This window comes from Phyllobates terribilis, unplaced genomic scaffold, assembly GCF_046119375.1.
Source record: "Phyllobates terribilis strain yellow unplaced genomic scaffold, ASM4611937v1 Scaffold_3__8_contigs__length_932513732, whole genome shotgun sequence".
Classification (NCBI taxonomy): Eukaryota; Metazoa; Chordata; class Amphibia; order Anura; family Dendrobatidae; genus Phyllobates; species Phyllobates terribilis.
Window position 1 is genome coordinate 163,900,472 of NW_027362763.1, and position 22,899 is coordinate 163,923,370.

The 22,899-nt window shown below is 41.8% G+C and overlaps 1 protein-coding gene across 3 annotated transcripts in view; it reads left to right on the forward strand.

Moving 5' to 3' along the window:
* Window positions 1-22,899, forward strand: part of ALKAL2 (ALK and LTK ligand 2) — a 117,647-nt gene that overhangs the window by 22,597 nt on the left and 72,151 nt on the right. For all 3 annotated transcript variants that reach the window (XM_073672983.1, XM_073672982.1, XM_073672980.1), the window contains exon 3: window positions 22,624-22,677. In XM_073672983.1, the coding sequence (XP_073529084.1) occupies window positions 22,624-22,677 (54 nt within the window). The remainder of the gene's footprint in view (window positions 1-22,623; window positions 22,678-22,899) is intronic.

Below are 22,899 nucleotides of genomic sequence, written 5' to 3' on the forward strand. Positions count from 1 at the left end.
ACAACATTCAGGTCACCAGGCACTAGCAAGCTGGTTTGATCATGCGCAGTACATGGTCAAACATGCTTGCTTGCAGTGCAGCGCTGGCAACCCGCATAGCATACAAGCGATCAGCTTGCAAAAAAATGAAAGTCCCATAGTGTGATAAAGTAAAAAAGTGAAAAAACTGAAAAAAAAAATGTAAAAATATAAAAAAAATTAAACATAAAAAAATCCCCCAAAAATATATATACTGTACCCATAAATAAATATTATTATGAAAACAAAAATAAACAATAAAAGTACACATATTTGGTATCGCCATATCCGGAACGACCTGACCTATAAAACTGTCCCACTAGTTAAACCCTTTAGTGAACACAGTAAAAAAATAAAATAAAAAATGAAGCAAAAAACGGTTCTTTATCATACCGCCGAACAGAAAGTGGAATGAAACGCGATCAAAAAGATGAATGTAAATAAAAATTTTACCACTAAAAACATCATATTGTCCCGCAAAAAACAGGCCATGATACAGCTCCATCAGTCAAAAAATAAAAAAGTTATAGCTCTCAGAATAAAACGATGCACAAAAATTCTTTTTTCTATAAAATAGTTTTTACTGTGTAAAAGCGCCAAAACATAAAAAAAACGATATAAATGTAGTATCACTGTAAACGTACTGTCCTGAAGAATAAAACTGCCTTATCAATTTTACCACACGCGGAACGACATAAAAAAAAAAAACAATTCCTGAATTGTTTTTTGTTTAATCTACCTCACAAAAATCAGACTAGAAAGTGACCAAAAAATGTCACGTGTCCGAAAATGGTACTAATAAAAACGTCAATTTGTCCCGAAAAAAACAACCCCTTATATGACTCACTCTGTTGGCCAAAATATGGAAAAATTATAGCTCTCAAAATATGGCGATGCAAAAAAATAGTCTTTGCAAAGAAAAAGCGTTTTTTTAGTGTGACAGCTGTCAATCATAAAAACCCAATATAAATCTGGTATCTCAGTAATCGCACCGACCCGAAGAATAAAGTAGTTTAATCACTTATACCAAATGAGGAATGGTGTAAAAAATAAATAAAACCATTTCTTCACCTGCTGCTGATCTTTTCATTCTGCCTCCCAAAGATCGCAGTATGGCTCGGCTCACATTTATCCTGCGCTGAGCACTTACACTGGGGTTTCCGGGTAAATCTCTGAAATACGTGATTCAGACGGAACCCCCGGCGGAAGATTCCCTGTAATGAGGCAGATTGAGGCACCGTGGACGCCGTGTGGCCTGTGATCCGGCGGTGTCAGTCTTTTTATTAGGAGTGCATAAAAGTGCTGTCGGCCACAGTTTTGTGAACCTCTGAAAAAAAGGAAACCGCTAAACAGAGGCCAGACGGAGTCCAGAGTAACTCTGCTGCCTCATTATAGTGAATGGATCCCTCAGGGGTTTCATTTGAATTACATCACTCTGCGATTTAAATGGAAACCCCGATATCAGTGCTCACAGTAGAGCACAGGATAAATGGGAACATTTTACATAACATTTTGGATCACAATAAAAGCTTCGACTCAATCCACAAAAAAAGCAAGTCCCCACTTAGGTCCGTCATCTGTTAACGGAAATATAGGGGGCTTACACGTTACTAGTAGTACAAAGGCTCTGGAAGAGCGAAATGGCCCTTGCGCCCCAACACAAATTAAGCAAATTCTGTGCTCCCAAATCCAAATGCTCCCCTCCCTTTTGAGCTCCACAATGTGCCTAAACTGTTGTTAGCGTCAACATGTTTGGCATTTCTTTAGCGATGAGAGCCTGCCTAATTTACGGGTGCATGTCTCCAGAAGCACGAGCTGGGCATACCGCACTGGTCACTACAATGGCAATTTGCGATTTTCACTCAGCAACATTCACTGCTGCTTGTTTCTGGAAGCATGTAGTTAAAATCCTCACCACACCTGTAGATAAATTCCCAAAGGGGTATCATTTCCAAAATGGGGTCACTTGAGAGGGGATTCTGCTCTTCTCAATATATGGAGTCTGCATACTGTAAAATCTGCTCCCCAGGAGGCAAATAGCGCTCCGTCCCTCCTGCCACATATGAGGTATTTCTACATTCAGCAAAAATTGTGTGACCAAATACGGTGCCATTTTTACCCATTTCCCAATGTGAAAATGTAAAATCTGGTACTAAAACAAAACTTTGGCAGTAAAAATGTAATTATTCTTTCTTCACTGCCCAATGGTGTAAAATTCTGTGAGGCACATGTTATGTCAACATGCTCACTGCACCCCTAGATGAATTCATTAAGAGGTGCAGTTTGTAAAATGGGGTCTCTTATGGGAGGGTTCTGCTGTTCTGGCACTTTAGGGGCTCTGCCATTGTGACATGGCACCGTCAAACCAGCCCAGCAAAATATGAACTCCAATATGGCACTTCTTCCCTTCTGAGCTTTGCGCTGTGCCTCAAAAGTAGGTTTCAACCACATATGGGTTACAGGCGTACTCAGGAGAAATTGCACAACAAATTTTGGGGTCCATTTTCTCTTGCTATCCTTGTGAAAATTAAAATATTCGTAGTTAAAACATTTTTGTGGGATTTTTGTCATTTTTACAGTTCCACGTTGTAAGATTCTGTGAAGTACCTGTGGGTTAAAGGTGCTCATCACACATCTAAATAAATTCCTTGAGGGTTCTAGTTTCCAAAATGGGGTCACTTGTGGGGGCTTTCCACTGTCTACATCAGGTGCTCTCCAAATGCGATATGACACCCATAGACCATTCCATCAACGTCTGCATTCCAAAATGTCACTCCTTCCTTTCTGAGCCCTGCCGTGCACCCAAACAATAGTTTTCCCCCACATATGGGGTATCGGCGTACTCAGGAGAAATTGCTCAACAACTTTTGTGGTCCAATATCTCCTGTTACCCTTGTAAAAATAAAAAATGGGGCTAAAAGATCATTTCTGTGGAAAAAAAAGTGATTTTTTTTTTTCAAGGCTTTACGTTATAAACTTTTGTGAAACACTTGGGGGTTCAAAGTTCTCACCACACATCTAGATAAGTTCCTTAAGGGGTCTAGTTTTCAAAATGGGGTCACTTGTAGGGGGTTTCCACTGTTTAGGCACATCAGGGCCTCTCCAAACGCCACATGGCATCCGCTAATTATTCAAGCAAATTTTACATTCAAAAAGTCAAATGGCGCTCCTTCTCTTCCAGGCCCTGCCGTGTGCTCAAACAGTGGTTTTCCCCCACATATGGGGTATCAGCTTACTCAGGAGAAATTGCACAACAAATTGTGTGGTGCAATTTCTCCTGTTAGCTTTATGAAAAGCAAAATTTGGGGCTGAAAAATATGAAAATTGTATTTTTACGGCTCAATATTACAGATGTGCTCAAAAGTTTACATACCCCGACAGAATTTTTCCTTTCTTGGCCTTGTTTCAGAGAATATGAATGATAACAAAAAAAACTTTTTCTCCACTCATGGTTATTGGTTGGGTGAAGCCATTTATTGTCAAACTACTGTGTTTTCTCTTTTTAAATCTTAATGACAACCAAAAACATCCAAATGACCCTGATCAAAAGTTCACATACCCCAGTTCTTATTACCGTGTATTGCCCCTTCTAACATCAATGACAGCTTGAAGTCTTTTGTGGTAGTTGTGGATGAGGTTCTTTATTTTCTCAGATTGTAAACCTGACCATTCTTCTTGGCAAAAAGCCTCCAGTTCCTGTAAATTCCTGGGCTGTCTAGCATGAACTTGAGATCTCCCCAGAGTGGCTCAATGATATTGAGGTCAGGAGACTGAGATGGCCACTCACTCCAGAACCTTCACTTTGTTCTGCTGTAGCCAATGACAGGTCGACTTGGTCTTGTGTTTTGGATCGTCGTCATGTTGGAACGTCCAAGTACGTCCAATGCGCTGCTTCCGGGCTGATGAGTGCAAATTTGCCTCCAGTATTTGCTGATAACGTGCTGCATTCATCTTTCCTTCAACTTTTACCAAGTTTCCTGTATCTTTTGTAGCTCACACATCCCCAAAACATCAGCGATCCATCTCCGTGCTTTACTGTAGGAATGGTGTTCCTTTCATCATAGGCCTTGTTGACCTCTCTCCAAATGTAACGTTAATTGTAGTGGCCAAAAAGTTAAATTTTGGTCTCATCACTCCAAATTACCTTGTTCCAGAAGTTTTGAGGCTTGTCTCTGTTTTTCGTATTGTAGGCGAGATACTTTGTGGCATTTGCGCAGTAATGGCTTTCTTTTGGTGACTCGACCATGCAGCCCATTTTTCTTCAAGTGCCCCCTTATTGTGCATCTTGAAACAGCCACACCGCTAGTTTTCAGAGAGTCCTGAATTTCAGCTGATGTTATTTGTGGGTTTTTCTTTGCATCCCAAACAATTTTCCTGGCAGTTGTGGCCGAAATTTTTATTGGTCTACCTGACCGTGGTTTGGTTTTTACAGAGCCCCTGATTTTCCATCTGTTAATCACAGTTTGAACGCTGCTGACTGGCGTTATCTATTCCTTGGATATTTTTTTGTATCCCTTTCCTGTGTTATACAGTTCAACTACCTTTTCCCGTAGATCCATTGACAATTCTTTTGCTTTGCCTATGACTCACAATCCAGAAACATCAGTGGCTGGATGAAAGATGCAAGAGTCTGTCTGGATCCCAGAAACTCACTCAGCTTTTATGCACACACTGATTACAAGCAAATGGGTCACAGGTGAGGATGTTACCTTTAGTAGCCATTCAAACCCATTTGTGTCAAATTCTGTGCATGTTATCAGACCAAAATCACCAGGGTATGTGAACTTTTGATCAGGGTCATTTGGATGTTTTTGGTTGTCATTAAGATTTAAAAAGAGAAAACACAGTAGTTTGACAATAAATGGCTTCTCCCAACCAATAACCATTAGTGGAGAAAATTTTTTTTTGTTATCATTCATATTCTCTTAAACAAGGCCAAGAAAAGAAAAATTCTGTCAGGGTATGTAAACTTTTGAGCACAACTGTATAAACTTCTGTGAATCACCTGGGGGTTCAAGGTGCTCACCACACATCTAGATAAGTTCCCTGAGGGATCTAGTTTCTAAAATGTTTTCACTTGTGGGGGGTTTCCTCTGTTTAGGTACATCAGGGGCTCCCCAAACGTGACATGGTGTCCACTAATTATTCAAGAAAATTTTATTTTCAAAAAGTCAAATGGCGCTCCTTCCCTTCCGAGCCCTGCCGTGTGCTCAAACAGTTGTTTTCCCCCACATATGGGGTATCAGGACGCTCAGAAGAAATTGCACAACAAATTTTGATGTCCATTATTTCCTGTTACCCTTGTGAAAATAAAAAAAAATTGGATCTAAATAAAATTTTGTGAAAAAAAAAGTTAAATGTTCATTTTTTCCTTTCACATTCCATTAACTGCTGTAAAGCTCTTGAAGGGTTAATAAACTTCTTGAATGTGGTTTAGAGCAGCTTCAGCTGTGTAGTTTTTAGGATGGTGTCACTTTGGGGTATTTTCTGTCATTTAGAGCCCTCAAAGTGGCTTCACATGTGATGTGGTCTCTAAAAAAATGGTTTTGTAAAATTTTTTTTTGGGGGGGGAAAAATGAGAAATCGCTGGTCAACTTTTAACCCTTATAACTTCCTAAGAAAATAAAATTTTGGTTCCAAAATTGTGCTGATGTAAAGTAGACATGTGGGAAATGTTATTTATTAACTATTTTGTGTGACATATCTCTATGATTTAAGGGCATGAAAATTAAAGTTTGAATATTGCTAAATTTTCAACATTTTCGCCAAATTTCCAATTTTTTCGCAAATAAACGACAGTCATGTCAAAGAAATTTTACCACTATCATGAAGTACAATATGTCATGAAAAAACTGTATCAGAATCATGGGGATCCGTTGAAGCGTTCCAGAGGTATTACCTCATAAAGTGACAGTGGTCAGAATTGTAAAAAATTGGCCTGGTCATTAACGTGCAAACAGCCTTCGGGGGTTAAAGTCATTGTAAATAATAATCGATCTGTCATGGATACGTTCTTCAATAAGCGATCTGTCATGGATATGTTCCACATTGAAGTCACGCACCGAGAAATAGATTGTAAAACAGATAAATAATGAGCATGAAAAAAGGAAATTGTGTTTTTTCTTTTAGTCTATTGTACATGGCTGCGCTATGTGCAGAGCGTGAAAGGATCAAAATACTCAGTGTTTGCATTTTGTTTCCATGGAGAAACATACGTCTGCATGGGGGCCGCACTATCAAAACATTAGAATGCACATTTCCTTCATCTTTCATTTTAAATGCACTGGAACATGAAACACTTTTGCATTAATGTCATTCACGTAATCAGGTGCCTACTGTTAACCTGTCATTGTAACAACCTTCAATATGCTAAATGATTTTTTTTCAACCGTATTTACACAAGAAAATCGCATGACAGAAAACATGATCAGTGATGACAAAAATTCTCCATTAAATGTCACTTGCTTAACCCAGCAGGAAGTACGGTGGTGTCTAAAAACCACTAAAGTTGACAAATCCCCGGGCCCGGATGGGATACACCCGCGAGTACTGCAGGAATTAAGTAACGTCATAGATAGATCATTATTTTTAATCTTTAAAGATTCCATAATAACAGGATCTGTACCACACGACTGGCGTATAGCAAATGTGGTGCCAATATTCAAAAAGGGGACAAAAACTGAACTTGGAAATTATAGGCCGGTAAGCTTAACCTCTACTGTGGGTAAAATCCTGGGGGGTTTCCTAAGAGATGCTATACTAGAGTATCTGAAGAAGAATAACCTCATGACCCAATATCAACATGGGTTTACGAGGGACCGTTCCTGTCAAACTAATCTGATCAGCTTTTATGAGGAGGCAAGTTCTGCACTGGACCAAGGAAATGCAGTGGATGTTGTGTATATGGACTTTTCAAAAGCTTTTGATACGGTTCCACACAAAAGGTTGATACATAAGATGACAATGGGGATAGGGGAAAATATATGTATGTGGGTTAAGAATTGGCTCAGTGATAGGAAACAAAGGGTGGTTATTAATGGAAAACACTCAGACTGTGTCTCAGTTAACAGTGGGGTACCGCAGGGGTCAGTATTGGGCCCCCTTCTTTTTAACATATTTATTAATGACCTTGTAGGGGGCATACAGAGTAATATTTCAATATTTGCAGATGACACTAAACTCTGCAGGGTAATCAATACAGAGGAGGACAATTTTATATTACAGGAGGATCTATGTAAACTAGAAGCTTGGGCTGATAAATGGCAAATGAGCTTTAATGGGGATAAATGTAAGGTAAGGCACTTGGGCAGAGGAAATAAAATTTATAATTATATGCTTAATTGTAAAACACTGGGCAAAACTGTAACTGAAAAAGACCTGGGTGTATTGGTGGACGACTAGCTCACATTTAGTAGCCAGTGTCAGGCAGCTGCTGCAAAGGCAAATAAAATAATGGGATGCATTAAAAGAGGCATAGATGCTCATGAGGAGAACATAATTTTACCTCTATACAAGTCATTAGTGCGACCACACTTAGAATACTGTGTACAGTTCTGGTCTCCGGTGTATAAGAAAGACATAACTGAACTAGAGAGGGTGCAGAGAAGAGCGACCAAGGTTATTAGAGGACTGGGTCGTCTGCAATACCAAGACAGGTTATTACACTTGGGGTTATTTACTGTGGAAAAAAGAAGGCTTAGGGGTGATCTTATTACTATGTACAAGTATATGAGGGGACAGTACAAAGACCTTTCTACTGATCTTTTTACTCTGAGGCCAGAGACGGGGGACAAGGGGGCATCTTCTACGTCTGGAGAAAAGAAGGTTTAATCATAATCACAGACGGGGATTCTTTACTGTAAGAGCAGTGAGACTATGGAAATCTCTGCCGCATGATGTTGTAATGAGTGATTCACTATTAAAATTTAAGAAGGGCATGGATGCCTTACTTGAAAGGTATAATATTACAGGTTATATATACTAGATTCCTTGATAGGACGTTGATCCAGGGAACTAGTCTGATTGTCGTATGGAGTCGGGAAGGAATTTTTTCCCCAATGTGGAGCTTAGTGTTTGCCACATGGGTTGTTTTGCCTTCCTCTGGATCAACATGTGAGGCTATGGGTTGAACTAGATGGACTTAGTCTTCCTTCAACCTTAAAAACTATGTATGTTCTGGCATATCCTTATAATAATGTAAAAGGATTTTTTTTACAATATTAGAAAACTTTGGGACTAACATGACTAACATACTGAATTGAGTCATATACAGTGGTGTGAAAAAATGTTGGCCCTCTTCCTGATTTCTTATTCTTTTGCATATTTGTCGCACTTCAATGTTTCAGATCACAAAACAAATTTTTTATATATATTTCACTGCAACAAGACCTCATATTAGAGGTCTTCTTGCTGTGAAAATTCATATATGAGGCATACAGGTAGGAACAGATTCACATTTCTATCACCTGTATGCCCATATTAGTAGGTCATATAAGTCCCAGGGGGTGACAGATACCCTTTAAGGGGAAAAGAAATCCAAACCTACAGGGCTCGGTGTGAAAAAGTGATTGCCCCCTGAACTTTATAACTGGTTGGGCCACCCTTAGCAGCAACAACTGCAATCAAGCATTTGCGATAACTGGCAATGAGTCTTTTACACCGCTCTGGTGGAATTTTGCCCCACTCATCTTTGCAAAGTTGTTGTAATTCAGCCACATTGGAGGGTTTCTGAGCATGAACCGCCTTTTTTAAGGTCATGCCGCAACATCTCAATCGGATTAAGATCGGGACTTTAACTAGGCCAATCCAAGGTCTTAATTTTGTTTTTCTTAAGCCATTCAGAGGTGGACTTGCTGGTGTGCTTTCGATCATTGTCCTGCTGCATAACCCAAGTGCACGTCAGCTTGAGGTCAGGAATAGATGGCAAGACATTCTCCTTCAGGATTTTTTGGTAACAGCAGGATTCATGGTTCCATTTATCACAGCAAGTTTTCCAAGTCCTGAAGCACCAGAACAGACCATCACACTACCACCACCATATTTTACTATTGGTATGATGTTCCATTTCTGAAATGCTGTGTTACCTCTACGCCAGATGTAATGCAACATACACCTTCCAAAAATTTCAACTTTTGTCTCGTCGGTCCACAGAGTATTCTCCCAAAAGTCTTGGCGATCAACAAGATGTTTTCTGGCAAAACTGAGATGAGCCTTTATGCTTGTTTTGCTCAGCAGTGGTTTTTCGTCTTGGAACTCTGCCATGCATGTCATTTGTGCCCAGTCTGTTTCTTATGGTGGAGTCATGAACACTGACCTTAACTGAGGCAAGTGAGGCCTGCAGTTCTTTGGATGTTGTTGTGGGGTCTTTTGTGACCTCTTGTCGTCGCTGCGCTCTTGGGGTAACTTTGGTCGGTTGGACACTCTTGGGAAGGTTCACCACTGTTCAATGTTTCGCCATTTGTGGATAATGGCTCACTGTGTTTTGCTGGAGTACCAAAGATTTAGAAATCGCTTTATAACCTTTTCCAGACTGATAGATCTCAATTACTTTGTTTCTCATTTGATCCCCTGAATTTCTTTGGATCGCAGCATGATGTCTAGGTTTTGAGGATCTTTTGGTCTACTTCACTTTGTCAAGCAGGTCCTATTTAAATGATTTCTTGATTGAGAACAGGTGTGGCACTAATCAGGCCTGTGTGCGGCTAGGGAAATAGAACTCAGCTTCCCAAAGATGTGATAAACCACAGTTAATTTATGTTTTAAGGTGGGGAGGGGGCAATCACTTTGTCACAAAGGGCCCTGTAGGTTTGGATTTCTTTTCCCCTTAATAATTAAGACCTTAATTTAAAAACTGCATTTTGTGTTATCTTTGTCTAATATTTCAATTTTTGTTTTGTGATCTGAAACATTTAAGTGTGGCAAACATGCAAAAGAATAAGAAATCAGGAAGGCAAACACCTTTTCACACCACTGTAGATGTTCTACAGTATGTTTGCCCAAATGCAGACACCATTTTGGCACTGTCATGAATATGGCCGAATTCACATCACATTTTTACAAAAAGTCAGTGGCTCTGTCTGGGCCCAAAAAAACAAGATTCTGGAGTATCTGCTGACAGGGCTATTGAGTGTATTGTAGCAGACGATGTCACTTTGTGCTCTGTCTGACCCCATTTTTTAGTTGGGTAAAAAAATGTGGTTGACTACATTTTTTTGTGCCTGCATCCGAAAATGAGGTCAGACAGAGCACAATGTGACTTAGCCTGCTTCATTAAAGTCAACAGACTGTCGACGGAAACACCTGAATCCCGTTTTTCAGTGATTCAGGCGGAAGCCCTGATGGAGGCACTGATGTGTGGGAAAATTTGATGTTCACCCGGCATAAAGAAATACGGCACATCCCTGCAGCCAATATCTCTGAGCTCTCAATATAAAATCTGTAATATGCCCTCACCTACCATGTATATTAATGTAATAGGTCTCTCAAGTGACAGGTCCTGGCCCAAATGCCCCTGTCATGAGGGTGTCACGTTTCATTGGAAGACCTTGAGTTAGAAGGTCGGGTAGTGAATTGCAGGTTCTCTTTAGAGATGGTGTGATTCATGTCCTATTTTAAATGGATTTCCATTCCTTCCTTGCTGAAATGGTTAAAGGGGTTTTCCCACGAATGAAAGTTGATTTTAATCAATAGATCTTGGAATAATAATAAGTTCCACAATTGGATGTGTTTAAATAAAATGTTCCTGTGCTGAGATAATCTTATAAATGTTCCCCTGTGTAATGGCTGTGTCTGACCATGTATGGAACATGGTCTGATCATACCACATCAGCTGAGCAGGGGAGGAAGAAAAAGAGTATACAGACAGGACAGCACCAGATCACAGCTGATTCTTTCTGTGAGGTAAAACATTTCCTGCCAGTTTTTAAACAATGTTTTACTTCAAAGAAAGAATCAGCTTTGATCCCCTGCTGGAATGTCTTTATACTCTTTTGCTTCCTCCCCTGCCCAGGAGTTGCGGTATGATCAGACCATGTTCCTGCACGGTCAGACACAGCCATTACACAGTACACAGCAGGGGCACATTTATAAGATTATCTCAGCACAGGAACATTTTATTTAAATACATTCAGTTGTGGAAATTATTATTATTCAAAGATCTACTGATTAAAATGAACTTTTGTTCGTGGGAAAACCCCTTTAAGGACTCTTTCCATGCTCGCTGAGACCATACTGCCTGGTTATTCTCAGTTGCAACTGCTTATCATTTACTCCCTCTATATATACTGGCTCTGGGCATTTATTACTTGCCGGTGAAAGATTCTTCTTCCTGTGCTAACTCTATTTACCGGTAGTTAATTCCTCCATGTTCCTATCCTCCTCCCTCTTTTTGGTGAGTGCTTTTGTGTGATAGTGGTTTTCTGTTATCCCTGTTTTGCCTTTGTGTCTTGTTTACCTTACATGTCTGTCCCTGACTCATGGGTTGGTGGAAGGGACAGATTAGGGTTCAATAGAAGCATAGTAAGGTCGGAGACCCGGGCCTCTTTACCTTCAAGAGTACTCCTGGGACAGAGATAGTTGGGGTATGTACGCACAGTCCGGATTTGCTGCAGGTTTGACGCTGCGTTCTTATGCAGCGTCAAACCCGCAGCGGCCAGATGTTACAGCATAGTGGATGGAATTTCTAGAAATCCCATGCCGTCCATGTGTATCTGGCCACCTGCGGCACACCCGGGGAAACTGACATGCGGCGTGTCTTTCCAGACCACAGCATGTCAATTTCTCCTGCGGGTCCGCTTGCGGGCTTTCCCCATAGACCTAATCTCGTAGAGGAAAGTCCGCATGTGAAAAAAAAATGGTGCTGCTCATTAGCATACAATGAGCGGAAGCCGCCAGTGGCTCTTCCGCAGCGTCAAATCTGCAGGCCTGGACACATCGTGGGCATATACCCTTAGGGTTCCAGGAACAGTTTGAGGTCCCTCTCCTTTACCTAAGACCATAACAGTGTGACAGCCCCTCTAAGTGCAGCTGCCTGGAGAATCCATTCAAATTCTTCTCAATAAGTGAAGGCACAAGGCTAGGATCTGCCATGTCTATGATGATTCTTACCTCCACAGATTCTAATAATGAAGGGGCCGCAGAACTGAGTCAGCGCAGTGGTCTCCTGCACTATCTTTCCATATCCGGTAGCTCTCTTTGGCCACCCGGTGGGAAGACAACTACAGCGAGACCCCATTCATTTGATTGGCTCTGTGCTGCAGTTCATCACAAAGTGGGGGCAGAGGAGCACAACTGGGTAGGGAAAAACTGTCAAGTTGACACTTTGCTGATTCAGTGCTGTGGCTTTTTCATTCTTACGATCAGTGTTGGTATCAGAGGTTGGATCATATCATAACAATATGCTGTCACCTATTGAGATGAGATGGAAATATCTATATTTATTTTGGCCATATTTCTTTATAATGCTTCTTTGTTATTATTCACCCAATAATGTATTAGAAAAGGCAAAAAATATTATTACATAAGGGAATTACGGTATTTTACCCAGTGTTAGTAGGTCACCAGTCTAAGCTACACAATACATGTTGTATTGTCTATTTCTGAGTCTAAATGATAAACCCAGGAGTGTGATGACCCTGAACATCCCATAATGAGATGGAGTATCACAGTATGAGTTATGGAGTATTACATACAGTGGTGGCCAAAAGTATTGGCACCCCTGCAATTCTGTCAGATAATACTCAGTTTCTTCCTGAAAATGATTGCAATCACAAATTCTTTGGTATTATTATCTTCATTTAATTTGTCTTCAATGAAAAAACACAAAAAGAATTGTCCTAAAGCCAAATTGGATATAATTCCACACTAAACCTAAAAAAGGGGGTGGACAAAAGTATTGGCACTGTTTGAAAAATCATGTGATGCTTCTCTAATTCATGTAATTAACAGCACCTGTAACTTACCTGTGGCACCTAACAGGTGTTGGCAATAACTAAATCACACTTGCAGCCAGTTAACATGGATTAAAGTTGACTCAACCTCTGTCCTGTGTCCTTGTGTGTACCACATTGAGCATGGAGAAAAGAAAGAAGACCAAAGAACTGTCTGAGGACTTGAGAAACCAAATTGTGAGGAAGCATGAGCAATCTCAAGGCTACAAGTCCATCTCCAAAGACCTGAATGTTCCTGTGTCTTCCGTGCGCAGTGTCATCAAGAAGTTTAAAGCCCATGGCACTGTGGCTAACCTCCCTACATGTGGACGGAAAAGAAAAATTAACGAGAGATTTCAACGCAAGATTGTGCGGATGGTGGATGAAGAACCTCGACTAACATCCAAACAAGTTCAAGCTGCCCTGCAGTCCGAGGGTACAACAGTGTCAACCCGTACTATCCGTCGGCGTCTGAATGAAAAGGGACTATATGGTAAGATACCCAGGAAGACCCCACTTCTTACCCCGAGACATAAAAAAGCCAGGCTGGAGTTTGCCAAAAGTTACCTGAGAAAGCCTAAAACGTTTTGGAAGAATGTTCTCTGGTCAGATGAGACAAAAGTAGAGCTTTTTGGGAAAAAGCATCAACATAGAGTGTACAGGAAAAAAAAAGAGGCATTCAAAGAAAAGAACACTGTCCCTACAGTCAAACATGGCGGAGGTTCCCTGATGTTTTGGGGTTGCTTTGCTGCCTCTGGCACTGGACTGCTTGACCGTGTGCATGGCATTATGAAGTCTGAAGACTACCAACAAATTTTGCAGCATAATGTAGAGCCCAGTGTGAGAAAGCTGGGTCTCCCTCAGAGGTCATGGGTCTTCCAGCAGGACAATGACCCAAAACACACTTCCAAAAGCACTATAAAATGGTTTGAGAGACTTCTAAGGTGGCCAGCAATGAGTCCAGACCTGAATCCCATAGAACACCTGTGGAGAGATCTCAAAATGGCAGTTTGGAGAAGGCACCCTTCAAATATCAGGGACCTGGAGCAGTTTGCCAAAGAAGAATGGTCTACAATTCCAGCAGAGCATTGTAAGAAACTCATTGATGGTTACCGGAAGCGGTTGGTCGCAGTTATTTTGGCTAAAGGTTGTGCAACCAAGTATTAGGCTGAGGGTGCCAATACTTTTGTCTGGCCCATTTTTGGAGTTTTGTGTGAAATGATCAAAGATTTGACTTTTGCTTCATTCTCTTTTGTGTTTTTTCCTTGCAAGCAAATTAAATGAAGATAATAATACCAAAGAATTTGTGATTGCAATCATTTTCAGGAAGAAACTGAGTATTATCTGACAGAATTGCAGGGGTGCCAATATTTTTGGCCACCACTGTAGCTTGTGTCTTGTGGACCAGTAGACGTAGCTATGGTTATATCCGTGATCTTGTAAACCTAAAGACACTAACCACATTTGTGTAGAGTATCTGCGACCGATATTCGCTGTATCGGAGTTCCGATACTGAGTTCCGATACTTTTACAATATCGAATACCGCAATCGGAAGTTCACATAATACCTGCGCTCTGCAGTGTTTCTGAAGGATGACAAGTGGATGGCAGCGCTCAGCTGCGATCCAGCCTGTCATCAGAATGCCATCCCAGCGTGGGAGAATTCTCCTGCTCAAGCGCTGATATTACATTATCTCCCTTACATTACAATTAAATGGAATAGCAGGAATTAATATTTTTTTAAGACATTAATGCCACAGCCATGGTGGTTGTGGCATTACAGTGGTTGCCCAAATCGATGGGAACAGTGCTCACCTAAAACATGAAAAGCCGGCAATTCATCAGCGGCATATACCGGTACCCGACAATTTAGAACAGAAAGAATAGAGCTTCACACATAGATTAGATAGATAGAAACATATCAGTCACATATATAATAAGTACAGTGACAGTGTTGCTTACTGTACTTGTCATTTAGTGTAAAGGATTTATTTAAAAAAACAAAACTGTTTTCATGCACCGTCTCTTTAAAAAAGCCGGCCGGCAATTCAGCAGCGGTACCCGATAATTTAGAACAGAAAGATAGAGCATCACACATAGATTAGATAGATAGAAACATGTCAGTCACATATATAATAAGTACAGTGACAGTGTTGGTTACTGTACTTGTCATTTAGTGTTAAAATAAAGGATTTCTTAAAAAAAAAATTGGTGTGAGGTTCCCCGTAATTATAGTCTCTAGCGGAGGTTAAGCAGACGGCTGGGGCGGATGTTTGAAGCCTGGGAAGGAGGTAATACCCACGGAGCTTCCCAGGCTACTAATATCAGCCCCCAGCTGAATACCTAGCCTTTACTAGCTACTAAAATGGAAATTCAGGAAATTTCAGGAAATTCATGAAATAATTTTAAAAAAATTGACGTGGGGCTTCGCACTATATTTGTGTCCAGTCAGGTACAGCAGGCAGGAACGGGCTGCCCCCAACCACCAGCTGCCTATTTGTACCTGGCCGGACACAACAATATAGGGAAGCCCTTTTTTTTTTAATTTCATGAATTTCATGAAATAATTTAAAAAAAAAATACGTGGGGCTTCGCCCTATTTTTGTGTCCAGCCAGGTACAACTAGGCAGCTGGAGGCTGGAATCCGCAGCGCAGGGAGGCCCAAGCTTTCTGGGCCCCCCCGCTGCAAATTGCAGTCCGCAGCCACCCCGGAAAATGGCGCGTTCATAGAAGCACCATCTTCTGGCGCTGTACCCAACTCATCCAGGGCCCTGGTGCGGTGGCTCACTGGGTAATAAAGGGGTTAGGGCCAGCTTGGCATTATCAGCTGGCCCTAAGCCCGAAATTCATGGGGTCACGCCAATATTAGACATGACCGCCATGAATTTCTAGTAAAGTATTTAAAAAAACCACAACACCCAGAAAAAAGTCCTTTAATTGAAATAAACGCACAATTCTTTATTGTTCTAAATTAAACCATACTTACCATCATGCCCATTCCAGCTGAAGCCAACGATCTCCTGCAATAAATGAAAAATAATAAAGCAACATCATCATTACCTTTCGATGGTTCCCAGGACAGCGTCCGCTCTTCTACATCGAGATGACAGGCTGGACCGCAGCAGAAAGCTGCCATCCAGCTTGCCATGCCGCAGACACTGAGAAGCGCAGGCTTGCTTGCGCTCCTCAGTGTCCGGCTGTGACGGCATCCAGATGAGCCGAGGTCATGTCCAATGAACTCAGCTCACCTCATGCACGTCACTGACAGCGTGGGAGAATTCTCCTGCGCTCAGCGCTTCAGCAGGAGAATTCTCTCACGCTCACCGCATGCGCAGGAGAATTCTCCCACGCTGTCAGTGACGTGCATGAGGTGAACTGAGTTCATTGTCGGCTCATCTGGACGCCGTCACAGCCAGACACTGAGGAGCGCAAGCATGCCTGCGCTTCTCAGTGTCTGCGGGATGACAGGCTGGATGGCAGCGTTCTGCTGCGGTCCAGCCTGTCATCTCGATGTAGCAGAGCTGGAGCTGTCCTGGGAACCATCGAAAGGTAAGAATGATGTTGCTTTATTATTTTTCTTTTATTGCAGGAGATCGTTGGCTTCAGCTGGAATGGGCGTGATGGTAAGTATGGTTTAATTTAGAACAATAAAGAATTGTGTGTTTATTTCAATTAAAGGACTTTATTCCTGGTGTTTGTGTTTTTTTTTAACTTTGACTATGGGGTTAGTAATGGGGGTGTCTTATAGACGCCTCTCCATTACTAACCTGGGCTTGATGTCAGCTGGCATTATAAGCTGACATCAACCCCAACCCTATTACCCCACTGCCACCGCTACAGGGCAGTGGGAAGAGCGAGGCTAAGTGCCAGAATTGGCGCATCCTATGGATGCGCCATTTCTGGGACGGCTGATGGCTGGTGTTTCTAGCCTGGGAGGGGGCCAATATTCATGGCACACTTCCTGGGCTATTAATATCAGCTCCCAGCTGTCTGCCTAGCCTTTGCTAGCTATTAAAATAGGGGGGACCCCACGTCATTTTTTTGGGGGGGGTCCCCCATTTTAATAGCTAGTAAAGGCTAGGTATTCATCTGGGGGCTGATATTAGTAGCCTGGGAAGCTCCATGGGTATTACCCTCTTCCCAGGCTTCAAACATCTGCCCCAGCCATCTGCTTAACCTCCGCTAGAGACTAAAATTACGGGGAACCCCACGCCAATTTTTTTTTTAATAAATCCTTTATTTTAACACTAAATGACAAGTACAGTAACCAACACTGTCACTGTACTTATTATATATGTGACTGACATGTTTCTATCTATCTAATCTATGTGTGATGCTCTATCTTTCTGTTCTAAATTGTCGGGTACCGCTGCTGAATTGCCGGCCGGCTTTTTTAAAGAGACGGTGCATGAAAACACTATTATTTTTTAAAATAAATCCTTTACACTAAATGACAAGTACAGTAAGCAACACTGTCACTGTACTTTATATATGTGACTGACATGTTTCTATCTATCTAATCTATGTGTGAAGCTCTATTCTTTCTGTTCTAAATTGTCGGGTACCGGTGTATGCCGCTGCTGAATTGCCGGCTTTTCATGTTTCACTGTGAGCACTGTTCCCATCGATTTGGGCAACCACCTTCCCCAATACATTCTACATTATTGTTAGTTGTTTTCCTTCATGTATAATTAACCTACAAGGAAAGAAAGGGTTTATTTTCATTCCGTTATTTGTGTCCCATTGACTTGCATTGGTTTCCGGTATCGGAATGGGCGATATCCGATGCTTTTTGAGTATCGGCCCGATCCAATCTGATCCGATATTTCCTGATATCAGAAGGTATCGCTCAACACTAGTTATTATTCCACAATTGGTATATTAATGCCTGCGTGGAGTTGTTTTTTGAACCATCTTTTGGCTATGTGCACACAATGCGTTTTTAATGCGTTTCTGCGGCAGGAGAAACGCTTGTTAATAGGTCTGCCATGTATAGCAATGGTAATCCGGATGTGCTGTGCACATGATGCGAAAATTTCCGCTCCGAATTACCATTGCGGTAAAAACCGCAGCATTACCATTTATTGCGCGATTCCGTGGCGAATTCTCACCCATTGAGGTCCATTGAATCGCAGAAAACCCGTAGGTAGAATATCTATACCTGCGGATTTGCTAGGTTTCAATGAAAGTCAATGGTCGCGAAATCACGCCGGAAATGCACTGCGGGTGGTACCCGGGTCAGAAGAGGAGTACTACATAACAGCGAGAGCGGCGTGGATGGGAGGAGCAGTAGTTTGCTATGTCCAGCCCGCGTGCCCGCAGTCAAAACAAAAAGGAAAAATCAACCTTTATACTCACCTGTCCAGTAAGCCCCGGTGTCCTCCTGGTCCCCGCCAATGCTCTCTCCCCGGCAGCCAGCGAAATACTGCGGGGAGTGGGCTCGCGAGCTGCCAGGACCTGTGGTGACGTCACTGATCAGCTGATAGTCACGTGACCGATCAGCTGATGCTCACCCTGGGAACATTCGCAAGATTTGCTGATCTTCTGCTGATCAACCCCAGTGACCTTCTGCAGCAATGTACACTGACAGGAGTGATTTTACACTCTGTCAGTATACAATGCTGTTTTCTACAGCAGTGACATCAGTGATTTCTGATGTCACTGCTGTAAAAGTGACCCAGATCGCCGCGGGACACTCGGCGTAATCATGGACTACGTCGTTGACAGAGGACTGGTGAGGAATATGTTTGTTATTTTACGCTTTTTTCAGGAGATCGAGGGCTTTGAACAGAGGATAATAAAAAAAATTGTAGAACCGTGTGTGTTTTTTATTTTATTAAAATACTTTATTCTGGCCGTGTCTTTTATTGAAAAAGTGGCGACCATTTTACTATGCGGCTAGTAATGGGGGCATCTTATAGATGCCCTCCATTACTAACCTGGGCTTCATTTCAGCTGCCAATACAAGGCTGACGTGAACCCCAACCCCATTACCCCACTCACCACCGCTACAGGGCAGTGGGAAGAGTGGAGGCTAAGCACCAGATTTGGCGCATCTTATGGATGAGCCATTTCTGGGACTGCTGACGGTAATATTAATAGCCACGGAGGGGGCTAATATTCATGGCCCTTTCCCTGGCTATTAATATCAGCCTGTAGCTGACTAGTTTAGCCTTTGCTGGTTATATTTTATAGGGACCCCACATCAAATTTTTTTCTGGGGTCCCCCTGTAATCTAGCCAGTAAAGGCTAAACAAACAGCTGTGGGCTGATATTAATAGCCAAGGAACATTGTTGGCTAATGGCCCCTTCCCCGGCTACTATTATCAGCCCCCAGCAGTCGACTTTCCCTCTGCTGCTTATAAAAATGACGCGGGAGCCCACGCCATTTTTTATTTTCATTTTAGGCTCTGTGCCCACGATCCGGACGCCGCAGCGCTTTGGACGCATAATTTTTGCTGCGTCCAAAACGTTGCATTCTATTGAACGCAGGTAAATCCACATGTGTTCACTGAACCATGTGGATTTACCGCATTCAATACATTCTAGTGGTCAAATTTCTGTTGCGTAGACTAGCGACTCTGCAAGAGAAATTTACATGCTGCGTTCCTGAAAGACGCGCCCCATGTCAGTGTCCACGGATGATCCGCAGCCTCATATACACGCATAGTGGACATGGGATTTCTAGATATCCCATCCACTATGCTGTAACATCTGGACGCTGCGGGTTTGGAGCTGTATAAACATGCAGCATCAAACCTGCAGCGGCTCCTGATCGATGCCTTGTACCCAAACTCACCCGCAGCATGTCAATTTTTGTAGCAGACACGCTAGTTTCCACTGCAGATTTTGACCGATTGAAGTGTCATTATATGCGGCGGATTCACATGTACCGACAATAAAAGTGCGGCATTAGAACACAGCGTTTTGGACGCAACAAAAATATTCTGCTTCCAAAGCGCTGCTGAGTGCTGATCTGGAGGAATTAGCGGCTAAGGAACCAGCTGTGAGATGTTATTAATGAACAGGGAAAATTTTGCAAATGGCACCTTCCCAGGTTAAACATAGCAGCTCACAGCTGCCGCATAAATTATGTGAATAGAAATGCTAATGAAGATTGGGTGAATGGGACTAGCTGACACCCAGCTCTTTTTTTTGGTGATGACAAGGTGTCAATCAGACCTTTTCATGACCAAACCCAATTAAAGTAAAGTAAAGCGTTAAATAAACACAGACACAGAGTAAACACTTTATTTGAATTACAACAGACACATTCTTTAATCATTCAAATTAACCAATATACTTACCCCAGTTCTGATGGTAATCCAAGGTTTAGCAATGTCCCACCAAATAACTTGGTTTAGCTCCAAAAAGCATTCATTGATGCACAAAAACGCTTCAAAAACCGCGTCAAAACCGCATCAAAAATGCCCAGTGTTTTTCCTGCCAAGGAGATGCAAAAACGCTCAGGATATTTCTGCTTCAAATCCTGATCATGTGCACATACCCTATTGCTTGAAATGTAATAAATATGTTAAAACAATGTTGACCCACCAGGCAATGCCATTGGCAGTGTCTTAAAAGATCAGGGCCCCATCCTGGTACATACAGTGGGGAAAATAAGTATTCCCACCTAAAAAGAATGGAGAGATCTGTAATTTTTGTCGTAGGTATACTTCAACTGACAGAATCTAAAAAAAAAAAACAGAAAATCACATTGTATGATTTTTAAATAATTAAATTGAATTTTTTATTGCATGAAATAAGCATTTGATCACCTACCAAGCAGCAAGAATTCTGGCTCTCACAGACCTGTTAGTTTTTCTTTAAGAAGCCCTCCTACTCTGCATTCATTACCTGTATTAATTGCACCTGTTTGAACTCGTTACCTGTAAAAAATACACCTGTCCACACACTCAATCAATCACACTCTGACCTCTCCATCATGGCCAAAACCAAAGATGTGTCTAAGGACACCAGCGACAAAATTGTAGACCTGCACAAGCCTGGGATGGGCTACAGGACAATGGACAAGCAGCTTGGTGAGAAGGCAACAAATGTTAGCACAATTATTAGAAAATGGAAGAAACACAAGATGACTGTCAATATTCATCGGTCAGGGGCTCCATGCAAGATCTCGCCTCGTGGGGTAAGGATGATTCTGAGAAAGCTCAGGAATCAGCCCAGAACTACACAGGACGACCTGGCCAATGACCTGATGAGAGCAGAGACCACAGTCTTGTATCTTGTATATTGTTTGTATATTGTAGCTTGTATATACCGGGAACAATATCTGTAGGCTATAAAGTATTTTAGCAGTATCGAACTACTATGTCATGTGCAAGAGGGTGTCCCAACTCTCCCTTAATGGTTGATGTTGTGAAAAAGAAGCATCAGGCATGATGCACTTCAACATGATCATCCTATACTTTGTCCACATAGGAGATATGCCAATGATAGTTGTGCCTGGCAGTTGATAATTCTCCTCCTCCCATTGAAAAGACTTGCACACTAAGCCTAGCAAGTGTTTATATATATGTGAGAGTTGGGAAGAATAACTGTTGGCTGAATAGCTATTAAAGATGGATAATCAGGTTTAACTTTGAGCCGAACTTAATGGTGCCTATACATCTTTAATAGTTGTCAGCCGAATTGTCGTTTCACTAAAAGCTATCGCTCCCAGCTTTACCCATTGTCTTTGGAGTGTGGGAGGAAACCGGAGAACCTGGAGGAAACCCACACAAACACGGGGAGAACATACAAACTCCTTGCAGATGTTGTCCTTTGTGAGATTTGAACCCAGGACCCCAGCGCTGCGAGGCTACAGTGCTAACTACTGAGCCACCGACCCAAATACGTAAACACTAGGAATGGTCGAAGGCAAAACCACATGATTTCAGTGGGGAGAGAGAAATAAGCCGTTGTCAGAAACCTCTAGTGCCGGCTTATTTCCTTTGAGAACAAAAGGATTGGCTGTTGAAATTCAGTGTGACTGATCCTTGTTTCACTCAGTATTATCTGTCAGGAGAGATTCAGAAGGGCTCCATAAACAGGAGATAGTTGTCAGATCTAGCCTAAAAAGGTGGGTTTGACCGACTTTGCTCTTATGTGTATGGGCATCTTAAGGCCTCTACAACAAGAAAAGTCTATAGGTTGGTTGGTTTGTGAATGGTTGGGTGGAGGCTGGTCATTTGAGTGGTTGTTGGTTGGTTAGCTGTGGCTATGTTCCTTTATTTAACAGTTCTTCCTTTTTTGCTATTTCTCTTTCAATGTCAACAGTGGGTTGTACAGTCACAGTGGTGGAATCTGCCTATTTGTTATGATTTTACACTAGGCAGTAATAGAAACATGGCTGTGCAATTTATACCAGGCATAGTATGGCTTCTGTTTATACCACCGAGCTGACTCTTTAATCATTGGGTTTACTGGCAGCAGTTACAAGAGGGTGTAGTAAACACATTATGAAAGGATTGTATTTAGAGAAGTCACGACAGCCAGGCCAGCTTAACTGTCTGGAAGCCTGAATTTCCATGTCTTATGTACTTTGGCACAATCTACTATCCAACACTTTAATTTGTCAATCAGGAGGTCACGTCTTCACATGTACTTTCATCTTCTCTGTAGAACAATTGAACCGTTCTCAGCAAATCTAATATATATTTTATTTATGTTCCGTCAGAAATAGTTCCCAGAGACCTTCGGATGAAAGAGAAGTTTCTAAAGCATTTAACAGGTATGGTTTTGACTATTAGAAGGAATAAGTAGACACAGAGCTTGGCCTTGGTCGGTCTACCAAAATGAGATCCACCTTTTGTTAGTGTTTCACTAGTCTTGCTTATAAAGGAGAAAGCCCTTGTATGACATAATAGCCCTAATAATGTCCTTATGCCCTTGGAAAGGGCACTATATCCAAAGTCTACTAGTCTAAATACACATTAGACTAACGTTAGCCGAA